Source organism: Aythya marila (genome assembly GCF_965140915.1).
Source record: "Aythya marila genome assembly, chromosome: 1".
NCBI classification, from domain to species: Eukaryota; Metazoa; Chordata; class Aves; order Anseriformes; family Anatidae; genus Aythya; species Aythya marila.
In genome coordinates this window covers 154146709-154159853 of record NC_139042.1, presented here as the reverse complement: position 1 = coordinate 154159853, position 13145 = coordinate 154146709, and the positions used below count along the sequence as shown (strand labels likewise).

The following is a 13145-nucleotide window of genomic DNA, read 5'->3' as shown; positions in this document are numbered from 1 at the left end:
AACGGCACGGCTACGTGCTGGAGCTGCCTCAGGTCACGACAGAGCCCAGAGCTTCACCACAGGTGAACCAGTGGCAGGGATGCGTTGACCTGCAGCAGCTGGAAAGCCAGAAAGGAAAGGGAAATTCCTGGATGGGACATTCAGGTGGGAGTTCAAATCCCAGGGAACAGCATTTCACTGCCTATCCCACCACCTGGATGAATGCTTCGACCACCATTGAGATCATCTTTCCTCTCTTCTGCTTCACTCCTGTCCCCCCACCAAAACTACCTTGTGAATTCAGAATGAGCTTTCTGCCCGCTGAACCGTGTAAATAAGCTGTCTAGCGATAAAACTCCCCTGATTCTGCTCGTTCCATTTTCTTCTTCAGGGTGAAAACCAGTAAACCCTATCATTTCAGAGCGCTGACACCAGCTGGTAAAATCATCCCGATATTTGCTTGCCGCAGGTTTAAAAAAGCTCCAGCAATTACCGAAAAACCTGCAAGTTCTGCTTCCATTGATGACAATCCTTTCCCTATAGCCGTAGTACATTCACGTTTAACATCAGCCATCAGATGTCCCATCCTCAATAGCGAGGAAAAACGTGTGGATGAAAAGGTAACATCACAAATAACACAAAAAAATTATCATTATTACTGCTGTGGATGTGAAGGGACACAGCCTTTTGTAGCAGGAAGGATTCCTCTGACCTTGTTCAAATCCCTGGCATCTGCTGAGGCTGTCAAGATGGGAGCTAAATTTTGATGCAGCGAAGAGGACACCAGTTGGCACAGCAGATACCGAACAAAACATGGTGCAGTTTTCAGAGTCACAACATCTGGCCCGTAAGAGCTGTGGGTTGGGAAAATACCAGTAAAAAGCCAACCCAGCATGAGTCTGTTCATACACCGCTTATTTGCAGCTCTGCAGTCAATCTATCGGGTGAATTTCCCAGGTTTACTTGCACCTGACACACAGAAGTGCTTTATGACCACTGATAAAAAAAAATCTGAACATTTAGTTAACATTTCCCAGGCTCAATAGATGGAACTGCAAACAGGTACTGAATTTTTCCTCTGCAGGGGAGCTGGTTTAGTCAAACTAGAGAGCCGAAGCAAGAGAGAATAACTTCTAAGAGTGACACAAGCCCTAACTGTACAGATCACCATTTCAGCCCAGCCGCAAGAAGCAGGTCCACAAGAAATGCCATTTGCATAAATTACTCAGCCAGGCATGCCCCGCGCCCAGCTCGATGCTGACTTCAGCGGGCCAGAGGCGTGGTTCTGAGTCACGTGGGAGAGCGACCAAACCCGCAGTCAGGAGCTGGGCACGCTGACAGGAGGAGCTGCCCAGCTTAAGGGTTCCCTGGCTGAAGTCTACAGATAATCCTCCTTCCTCGTTCACCGACTTTCCGCTCACGAAAGGAGGGCACACTCAGACGGGAGGCTCCGGCAAGATTTTATTCAATGGTACACAACAGGGAGGAGTTGGGGTTACATGGCATACGCTGCTGATTTTTCAAGTTGCTAGGACAAACCCAGAGGGACACGAACAACTGAGGGTGACGACGTAAGAAGCGTGACGACCATCTCTAGTGTCCGTACCTGCAAGTATACAATAGGTTAATGCTTTTTTTAATAATAAAAAAAAAGAGAATCCTGAAGAGTTTTATTATGTTCTGCTTTGTTTTAATCTGGACTCTAGTTAGAATTAATATGCTTTAAAAAAGGGGAAGGAAAAAAAGAGCGTGAACCCACAGTTAAGAGATAAATGGCACAGGATAGGGATAAACGAAGCAGGTGACAAACTTACTACCCACTGCCAACATACAATTACCCCTCAAAAAACACCCGTGTGTTTCCCATTCTTAGTCTAACAAAAGACCTCCAAAGAATACAAAATAAAAAGTATAAATCACGAATAAATGGGTCAAGGCTGTGGCAGTGGCTATGTGGACACCTACAATTAAGACGCCAGGAAAGAGCTGTATTAATCTTTGATCCTATTAGAGTTACAAACCAAATTGTCACAATGCAGAGGGCCTCAACAAGACTTCTGGCATTTTGGTATAAATGCTTCGAAACAGAAGCTAAATTCAGGTCATTTTCTAAGCCCAAACAGCTCATGCAGCAGTATTATATTCACCTGAGGCTCCACTGTCAGTGAATTCCATTTCTCTTCTGCTCTCTGTTCTTTACAGAGAAGGTCGATAGGAATCGCTACTTTCTAACAACTCCCATGTACCCCACAGCTACTTGGGCTTCCTTCAGAGCTCCTCACCACCATGGGACTAAGAGAAGGTCACTATACAGCAAGGTGGAAAAGAAAAAAACCCTTTCCCAACAGCAGCTATGCCCTCGGACCCACAAACACGAGATTACCCTCATAAATGACATCATTACTTCCTATTAGCAGGAGGGCAATTAGATTTTTCATCTCCAAATCTCTGCAGGATACCTACTTTTGGAACTCCCATTCCCTGTTGTCCAGCGGACATACTTGGCGAGTTTTGAGCCAGCGAGAGATGCAGTGGAAGTGGAAAGCATGCTGGAAGAGAAAACGCAAACCACGTTATTTCAGAACACGCTAAGGCAGCTCGATGTGCAAACTACCACAGAAAGCATCGTGGTAAGAAAAGAGCAGCAAGCGTCTGCAGACAAAGGTGGGGAGGATGGATCCTCCAGCTCACTGGGAGAACCGAGGAACCGGTCTGCATTTTCAGAGAGAAATCAAAGGATTGAAATGGCAGCAGGCAGCCCGTTTCTCAGCACACGCAGTGGCAAGCAACTGACTTCTGATGAAGGAGAGAGCGCGGAGTTTAGCAGCTGCTAAAATTGGCAGAGCAGATGCTGATAAGCAGCAGCATCAGAAAGACAAGAAAGAGAGTTTCACAGCGAGTAGCAAGGACGATACATGTGTACACGCTGCCGCTCTCCAACAATCTTCTGGACAAACTAACACTTGCATAAAAATGAACTTGCAAAATTAGAAAGAAAAAAATAAAATCTCTGTTCTGTGCCTAGCACAGACACCCTCTTCCATACCCCAAATAGCTACTCAAAGCCAAGGTCCCATTCGTGGTAACTTTTGCAGGCAGAAATCTTCATTTTGACACCAGAATATTCTCATATGATTAAAAATTTGCTCTTGTCCTTTACAGAGGGAATTGGTACATTTATAATCCTATTTCAGCCTTATCTCACTGTAACTCGATCCCACAGCACAGCAAGGATGGGATGGGTGAGCAGGGAGTTACTCCATTATGGAAAAATATGTCTTCGAGCTCAGGTCCAGGCTAGCTAAGAGGCAGGCAGGTTTGAGTTCACGTACTACTGGGACCATGTACAAAGGAGCATTTCTGGCCACAAACGAAGAACTGGAGATTATACACTAGAACCAATTTGGTCTGCCTCCAAAAGGGAAAGCAAATCACCTAATTACCCCATATGGATTCCTTGAATCAGCCTGCATAAAGACAAATCAAGCATGGTGACATTCGATAATCCTATTATCTGGAAAGAAAAAAATTAAAAGGCATGGCCCCTACGCAGGACCTTGATCAGGAAAATCCTGCTCAAAATTAAAGATCTGTTCTGCTTCCAGAAATATAGGTAAAGGCGTCCCTTCCTCCCTTCTCTTCTGTGTCCTCCTCATACACCTCTTGAACTCAGTTTTTTCCCCTTCTCTCTCCTTTTCACACACTACTAAACAGACGGTGTTTAAAGTTGTGTGTGCGATGTTTTTTTTCTAGTGGATTATCTGAAACGTTTTAGAGAACTAGCTTTGTCCCAAGTCAAGAGAAAAAGGGGTAACATCACTGCATGTGAGCTCAGCAAACAAAGACTTTCCCTTACATTGCAGACGCCCCATGCAACTGTGCACTCTTCAGAGGTAGCTGACGCTTGGTTTGCTTGACATTCTATGCCTGTGGAAACAAAAATTCAACACATATATACAGGAGAAAAAGATGTACATGCAACACCAGCCAGTAGTATCCTTCATTACAACAGGGTTGTAATTGCATTTATTACATCAGAAAGTTTTGTTGCATTTATTACATCAAAAAGTGGCAAGAGCAGTTGCTCTCATGCATAGCGTTTTTCTAAAATTATTAGATCAAAACATATTTCATCTCATTTTCCTTCTCCCTCTACATTTTTAATATTCCGAAGTTCCAGATGGCAGCAGTACTTAGCTCATCCACCAGCGGCATGTGTCTGTTTTCCAAATTTGAAGGATAAATATTTTTATTTGGTTCCCCTTGTGTTTTAACGCATCTGTTCTGATTATCAGTCGCAGCAGAGCTTTGAAGAAAAGTTTACTGAAATTTCTTATCCAGGTTTCTCAGAATATAAATTCATTCATCTTGTCAGACGTTTGGTACCATTAGTTACATTTACAAATTAATTTGCTCACATAATGATGGGCTTTGTCTGTCTCCTTCCCATGGTCTTGTGACTGGTAAGTATACCGCCAAAAACAACACAGTAAAAAAAAAAAAAAGTTTAAAATGTGTATTTTGAACTCTTTGTACCTGACAGATGAGTACATGGGATGACCCCAAAAAGGATAAAGACTACTTTTGGCTTTGGGTTAGGTTTTACGTTTTGTCTCAGGTGGCATGGGTAAGAGACTGAGGAAGGAAGAACTGCTCTAGGAAAATAAATCCAACAACCTGATTCTCTGTTCTAAAGCTTGAACAATTTACTTCTGGTCCAGCTCAGGAAGAAATTTCAGAAGAATAAGAAAACACTTCCAACTCCTCCACAGGCAGCAGCACAAACCTGTGACCAACGATTTAATCTAGCTTTCTGCTAAAGGATGCTTCCTTTAAAAGTCAAGCCAAAATGGTTTAAGAAGGCGTGCTGATAGACGATCAGCTTAGGATTTGATACATGGGCTTGTTGCTTTCTTTTTTTTTTTTGCAGATCTTTTTTTCCTGGCAAAGATAACGTCTGAACGAGCTCCAATTTGCTGTTTGCGTTTCGTTTGCTCAAACATGCTCTGAGGAAAAGGAATCTGATTCACAAATTAAGAATTCAAAAAACTTTCATGCCCCACAGGTTTAGCTGAAAAACCTGATCTTTATTTTTTCCGTCCTATTTATCCCTTCCTCCGTTTTCTACTCTCTTTCAGCTGTGGAGATGAACGAAGTTAGAGAAAAGCCAACTTCTCATGACATGCAAGGGAGATGGGTTAACCTCAGTCACGGGAAGTTACTCACAGCAAGACTCAGGTCTAAGAAAGCTCAGTAGCAACAACCGTTCAGCACGGTTTGAATGAACCTCTGTTAATTGTGTTTTACATCTCGATACGATACACGACAGAAGGTCCAAAGCTCAGTCCTTGGCCAGCCCACAGAAGAGAACAAAACCAGTTCAGCTGAAAAGTACGGCTGAAAAGTCTGATGACTTCATGCCTTCAGCCGTCAACACATGCAGCAATAAAACTAAATCTGATTAAGAAAATGGAAGGCGTTCAAGAACCTTGAAGAGCCTCAATCACTTTGGTGAAACGTGCACCTTTTTACAATTTGCTGCAGAAATCTCACTGTTCCTGTGATACAGACTCGTGGTCCTACTGCTTATCCTACATATGTTAGCTTGAAATACTTGGCCCAAGTCTGTACATTAGTAGAAAATGGTGAAAAGATGAGTACTGAAAGACGGAGAGGAAATCCATTTGAAGCAAAAAAAAAAAAAAAAGTCAACTGGCAAGCAACCTTTAACTGCAGAAGTCTACGAAAGCCAGAAAAATATTGCAGCACACGGTATCCTTATTTTGTTTCTTCTCTTTCCCTGCTGGAGACAGGATACTGGGCATATTAGATCTGAAATCCATCTAGCCCATTCTTATGTCGCTTTGCCTTTTTACCCCCTATGTGGCCCTAACCTGTTAGCTGGGCCCTGTGGATCACAACCCAGATTTTTTTTTTTTCCAAGCTTTAAAGGATCCCACGTTTTGAGTGTGAATGAGGGGGAAGACAGACGGTTTAGGTAAAGGAGAGGAGCAGGACCGGAATTCATTTAAGCGTCACATGCTGACCAACAAGTGCTGTCTAAAATATAACAGTCCCAAAAGCTTAAGAGGACAGATGAACTTTTGCAGAAATAGCTGAAGAGGAGTTCTCTCACGGTGATGTAAGGCCCTCCCAACAAGGCAGCCAGATTTAACTCCCCCATCAAACAGGCTGGAGACTACTGCTGGCACTGCTACCTTCAGCTGCCAAAAAAAGAAATCCCTAAAGCTGAAGCACTTCCCGGACTCCCACTATCCTAATTTCAAAAAAGGGACAAGATATCAACTATGCAACCATACAAATGGACAGCCCCCAGCAGAAAATGAAAGCTGATGATTCTGGCTATGGAAGAAGGATGAGCTATTTTCTGGCTGCTGACCCAAAAGAAGCGATGAAAGAGAGACAGTGACAGGCACCGGAGGAATACTGAACTCCTCTTCTTTTGCCTTGCTTTTGGCAGAGTATCTGGAGCTAAAACTCGAGCTACCTGTAAATAAATGTGAAAGAGACAATGGAAGTGTTTCAACACTGGGAGTTAGAGCAACGCATGTTGCATAATGGCAACTTCTGAATCTCAGCATCTCTTGGGAACCGTCCCTCTCCATGGACTTCTCCTGTTGCAGAAACCTCCTGAAGGTTTATAACCCAAGTACCCCGAGATTTACATGTAGGTAGTCACAGTGGCAGGTATCAGAAGTCAAGCACACGCCTCCTGCAGCAACAGCCCACTGCTGAATTTGATGACAGAGCTCTTCAAAATGGCTTTCCCTTCAGCAAGGGCAACCACGGTACAGGTTCCCCCTTAACCTTAGAAAGCAAGGGGCAAAGAGATGCTCTGAAGGCACTGACTCACTGGGAAGAACAGAACAAAATGCACATACCTTGGCTGGCAGCACACATTGCTTTAAACCAGAGGCAGAAAAACAACAACAAAAAAAAAAGGCAAGTAAACTTGTACATTTCTTACTTACAAAATATTGACTGAGTTCTCCAATTGTTTTTCAAACTTCAGATGGTTTTCAGGACTTTCCCCTTGCAATTTTCTCCATTTCTTCAGAATTATCTGCAGGTTTTTCCAAATACTTACCCTAAATTTCTCCTGTCATATTGTCATGATTCCTTCTACTTATAGCCCCCTTGTGTGACAGTCAGCATTTCCTCTTAGAATCACACTCCCAAAATATTTGTACACAGCTATCACTTTCCACGCTCACTTATGACTTAGCAAACTATATATACATGACTTAGCAAACTTTATATACTTAGTTCTGTTCTGTTCTTCTCAGAAAGCCAAAACCAACTAACCTGATAAGCATCCTGAGATTCTGCTTTGGATTCTAACCAATTTGTCCATCCTTGTGAAACCAGACCATCGAATTCATACTTTGCATTTCACTACCAAAGAAAAGGACCACTATTTGGATGGCACATTTTATACGGTTCAAAAGTACACTGGTCACCTTACAAGACTGCATTCCACATTTCAGATGAGAAGGTAACCCAACCACAGAGTTTCCTAACACTCAACTTGCCACGCTGCAATGATAGCACCAAAGAGCAAACTTTTGAAGAAATCAGGAGCACTGCTTACATAAAATCTAAAGAGGAAGTGGGTCCCTCCAGAAAAGAACAAAAACACAACACTGAAAGTCTGCTCATCCCTTCTGTGAGCTGAAAATAAACCATATTGAGGGTCAGAGGAATCCTTTGTCCTTATTACCAACAACCAAGTCGTAACGTACATGCACTGGGAGGGCTGCATGAAACCTTAACATCGTTACATCCCAGTTTTAGATGTTGGATTTATAATGTTAACAATCCTCCATTAGCGTGGCTGACGGTACTTATCACTCTTTTCATGTTTGCCCTTTTAAGGTTTCCCTTCATCACTAGGCGAGGGAGGCATTTGTACCCTGCATTTTATCAAACCGAACCTTCTGTTGTTCTTCCCTGTACGTTCTAGTAATTTTTCCTCAATTTCCAACCTCTTCACATCTTATGTTTGAAAATCTAATTAAAGCGTTGCTTAACATCATTAATGACCTGTAACAAGGAAGTAAGTAAATCCAGAGCCAACACTGATCTCGGAACACCAATTTAGATACCCTTTCTACTCTGTATACTGTCAATTTCGGTCCACCATTTACAGTTCAGGCTTTTCATAATGTTGCTCATACCCTAACTAATAACGCGTTATGCTTGAACAACTCAAAAAAAAGATTGGAAAGAAAGGAAAAAGAAAAAACCCTACTTTACCCATCTGCTTTTCCTTTGCTGTTTTTCCATAACCTACCTATGCACTTTCAACAGAATAAATTCACTACTGAAAAAGTAACATCTGTCTACACTCTTTCCAGCTTTCTCCTCTCTAATAAATCATAAACGTGAGAGACTAAGCTGAAGTCAGTGTCAACCTCAACTATTTTTCAGTGTGGTACAGGTTAGAGGTACTTTTAAAGTACATTTTTATGCCAAAGGATTTTGGTGTATTTCAATATCATTACTATCACTTGTTTTTAGTGTCATCATTCCCATTCTAATAACCAAGAATAAAGTGAGGGATGGATAGGAAGTAGCTGGCTCAAACTACAAACACAACTGCCCCATAACAAAGAAGTCAACTTGCTTAACTTAGTTTCAGCCCTGTTAGTGTGTTTTCTTTTTTTTTTTTCTTTTTTTTTCTTTTTTTTTTTTAAAGAAGAAAACACAACAAAAACTTCTGAAAGTAGTTCTGTAACAAATGTTTAATTATAATGTGAAATCAGGTGCATCTCTCTCCAATTACTACTATAAACTTTTTTTTTTTTTGGTTTCATATAGGCTTATTGACAGTGTTACCATTACCTGTGCTGAGTTTTGTTACTTTAACAAAGCTATCACAATGGAATTGTGCCTAGCCTTTCTCAGACATCATAGCTCTTGCTTTCTGGGGTCCCACAGTCCTATCATTTTAGTAACACAGACAAATTTATGTCTGGGGTATATTGAAAGGTATTTTGTCCCTTGCTACTGAAAAAAAAGTGGACAGTTATTGTGTAAGTAATATCCTGCCAAATTTTTGAGTGAAAAAAAATTGGTTTTGTACTTATTACGAATCCTTAACGGGACTAAAACCAGTGACTTTGTATATGCACACCTGTTTCACAATAGAAATGTTTGTACTTAATCCTATTATTACTTTATTTTCCAACACAGCAAGCATGTTTTTTTAGTTAACTGTCAAAAAATAAAATAAAATAAAATCAGTAGTAGCAATACTTGGTCTTCAGTTTTAATATTTGATTATCCTGTTTGTAAACAACCAGTTCATTTTCTAAGTAGTCATAAAATTCCCTATGGTATAACACAAACTAACTTCTGTAAGGGAGCTTTTGTAGAACAAGTAGTCAAAAAAAGTCACTGGTCTGAGCCTTTCCTGGCCAGTGGGACACAGAAAGCAGCACAAGATTTATTCCTAATGGTTGCCGTCAAAAAGTTGATACCTGTCCCAACGCCCACAGCCCTAACCTCTAACGCCTCTCTTTGTGAGCAATACCTGTCGACCCTAAATAATTTGACTTCCTACTGGCTCTTTATTATCACTTCCTTTCCTTTTGTTTGTGTGGATTCAAAATACACTCAGCACCATCAGCTCTTCTGCAGATACCGTACCAAGTGATTCTATTCTTTAGAAGATAAGGGTGAGGGAAGAACAGTACAGTGACAGGGGTCACAAAAAGAGATTACAGAACTTCAGCATTATGTAAAACAGAGCTTAGTATGTGCTCTGCCAAGACTTATTTCTGAGCTGAAAGCTGGATTTACTGAAATATAACCTGAACAGTGGAAATTTCAGCTGTGCGTCATGTACATGTCAGAACTGTCAGCTCTCTTCCCCACTGTTTACTTACATAGATCCATAATATGGTTTCTGCAAATGGCACAGTTGTCAACCACAATGTCCCATGCCCAGAGAGCTACTGCATTCCACTAGAGAGGGGGAAAAAAAAAAGAAAAATAAAAACATAATTTTCACTCAATTTATAGCATACGACAGTTCATGTACTTCCTAAAGATCTCATTTATTTCTGAAATGGAAACGCTGGGATATTTTAAAAAATCATTTATCTCCAGAGTAATTCTTTCTCATCAGTTGAGAAGCATTGCTGGAAAGCAGTGGTACATTGCCTTCACACATACCTCTCGGACCCAGTTTCAGAATCAGGTACCCCCCTCAGTCGCCCCCTTTTTATTTTTTGTCAAGCAATCGCAAGCATCTGCATTTCTATTCGAGATGTACAGACATGGATGTTCCTTGTGCCACATCCTCAGTTGTGATGGAAAGGACAGTGCTTTGGAAAAAGGCCAATTCAGATGCCATTTTGTTACGAGGAATTTCCGTTACTTGCACCAGTTCTTCCAGTAACGGTTGGGGCCAACAACCAGAACCATCGCTGACTTTGCCCCTCACCGACTCCTGACCCATCTCTTTTGCAAAAATAAAAAATCTCAAAGTGCTGCCAAATAAACCTTTCAAAGATAAAATACAGATGAAAAGAGGAATCTCTCTGTTCCATGCTACCTCAGCGGACGGGTTAACTAAAAAATTCCGTGGCAATTTTAGCAAACGGATTCAGAATGAGGTTGTTAACACCATCTATGCGGGGAAACATAGCGCCGTTTTATTCCTCCCTCCTCCCTAGAAAAATCCAGAATCGTGTCTTCTGTAAATTCCCAACACAGATGGGTTTGCCTTCAATGTTCAAGGCAACCCAACGGTATGTTGGTAGACGTTATGGCCTTCATTTACCGCTTACGTAGTCTGTGTGTTTTGTTTCTTCCTACGTTTTCAGTCCCTGACCCTATTGCCTGCACTGCCGTGTATTTTTTGTAGCGTGCTCTATTTACATGTAGCGTTTCTCCTCCATCCCACAACCTGTGGATTCTGAAGGAGGAGGCACGCAGACTCCCAAGTGCTGCTGAGGGCCACCGGGTCAGTACCAGCACCACAGTAAGCGGCCCTTATCGCGCGCCCTTATCGCTTCCCCAGATCCCAGCCCCGGGGCCAGCTGAGGCGCGGCGCAGCGCACCCCGACCCCGCAGCCCCCACCCCCGCCTCTGACAGGAGCGGCCCGGCGGGCGCTGACAGGACCGGCCCGCGCCCGCTGATTGGTCGGCTCCCCTCCGCGCTCGGCGGCCATTGGCTGGGACGCACGCCAAGCTCCCCGCAAGCCCCGCCCCTCCGGTGTGCGGCCGGGCGGCCGGCTCCGGCAGGGCAGCACGGAGCCGCCCCCGCCCCGCTCAGTGCCAGCGGGACCGGGACCGGCACCGACCCCCGGGCCCGCCGCGCCGCGCCCCGCCGGGCCTCACTTTCTTCACTTCGAAGCGCTTCTTGCCCGCGCCGCTGTTGGTGCCGCTGGGGGTGTCCACGTCCATCGCGGCCGCCATTTTGAATGCGCGATCCAGCCCTGCCGCGCAGCGCGCATGCGCGGCGGAAAGGGGGGGGGGGAGAGTTGCGGGAGGCGGGGATAGAAGGGGGCGGGGCTCCCTCCAAGCCCCGCCCCCAACAGGTGCGGGAGGGGCCCGGCGCCCAGGGCAGGCCGGGAGCTGGGGTCACGTGACCCGGGCTCTTAAAGGCGCCGCGCAGGGCGGGGCCGCGCCCCCCCCCCCAGCGCCGTTACCTCATCGCCCCCCCCCCCCTCGCGGGGTTGCGCAACCCGAGGGGCGGGGCCGCGCCCGGAGCCGGTGGGGGAGGGGAGGGGCGGGGCCGGGCAGTTAAAGGGACAGAGCCCTGGAAGGGGCTGGGGGAGGCGGCTCCTCAGTGAGGAGCTCTGTTCAAAGCGGGGTCGCGAGATTTTTAATAAAAACGCTCATTTCAACCCCAAATACACATTAACGTCCCCTCAACTCACTAGAGCCCTGGCCGTGAACAAAACGGGCCAAAAAAAACACCACAGGACACCAAGCGATGTGGAATAAAACGATGGAATCTCTCTCTCTCCGCTTATTTAATGTCTATTCACCGACACGCGTATACCTGCACGTAACACCGGCACTGGCAGCTGCGTTAGGCCTCCGTGTGCCTCACAGCACGAAACCGGTGGCGGCACTGCCCAGTCCGCAGCAGGAAGGTCTGAGCCGCCTGCTGCAGCCTACCTGGAGTAACGCGTTGTGTGCTGGTGGCAGTGCCACCTGTGATTGCCTGCCCCTCGGAGCACTGCACCCCCCCAGACCCGTTTTTCCCCCCTTCAGGCTGTGTGGTGGGGAGGTGGCGGCAGCTGCAGCTTTGAGGAGCACCAGCCGCAAGAGAAACGCAGCCCCAATGGCCGGGGATGCCCTGAAGAGGGGCTCGTTTGTCAAAGCACCGGGACGTGCAGGGGAAAATGAGGAGACTGCCAAGCCGAAAAGGCAGGGAGGCAGGCAGACTAGGTGGCAGATGACAACTGCTCTGAGTGCGGTTACTCCCGATTAAAACAAGGCAAACTCCCTCCCCCAGTCGTCACAAACTGTTCCAAAAGGCAGGGCACCAACAGCCTCATGGCTTCAGTGCAGTTACCTTCCAACCCCCGTGCCTGTTATTCCGGTCATTGTCATTCCCCTCTATGGTCCTGTGTTTGTCTCTCCCTTATTTATTCCCCCCTGCAGCCACTACCATTTCCCTACAAGGGTTTTATTGGCAGAATGATGCCCCCATACACGTGCATTTGGTCTTTTTCCACATGGACCACTGGGGAACCATTCATGAGGGGCAGCCACTTGCAGGCCTGGCTCCCACAACTGCCCCTATACAGGTGCCAGGCAAGGGCCTGGGGGCTGTACCAACAACACTTAACCCTCCAATGTACTGCAGCAGAGAGATCCACACAGAACAGAGAGGAATTCCCCCCAAATTAACTGAATTTTAAGTTTAATGCTGACAGAAAATGTTGCTCTTCTGTCCTCGCTGCCTCAGCCTTTACCACTCTGTCAGCCTCAGCACGCACACCGAGGGGGGTCTCTCTATGGGGCCTATGGGGTCTCTCTGGGGCCCTCAGGTCACCCTCAGGAATGAAAATCTGACAGAAAACAGAATTTAAATACTTTGAAACCCTCTTTAGAGCAACACCTTTCCCTAACCTAGTCGTGAGAGCAGGGCTGGGCCTTCCAAGTCAGTCAGGAGCAAAGCG

The 13145-nt window shown here is 45.2% G+C and overlaps 1 protein-coding gene across 2 annotated transcripts; it reads right to left on the bottom strand.

The window, feature by feature from the left end:
- Positions 1-1422: 1422 nt before the first annotated feature.
- Positions 1423-11479, bottom strand: RBX1 (ring-box 1; the record flags this gene model as incomplete). Of its 2 annotated transcripts, XM_082758327.1 has the most annotated exons (5): positions 11350-11479; positions 9891-9969; positions 3836-3906; positions 2443-2528; positions 1423-1585 (listed from the first exon to the last, which is right to left on the bottom strand). In XM_082758327.1, the coding sequence occupies exons 1-5, from the start codon at positions 11425-11427 to the stop codon at positions 1573-1575; spliced, it is 327 nt and encodes a 108-aa protein (XP_082614453.1). In that variant the 5' UTR covers positions 11428-11479. The 2 variants fall into 2 exon arrangements, with proteins under 2 accessions (XP_082614453.1, XP_082614454.1); XM_082758328.1 differs by lacking the exon at positions 1423-1585 and having other exon boundaries at positions 2439-2528.
- Between the last annotated feature and the right edge of the window lie 1666 nt (positions 11480-13145).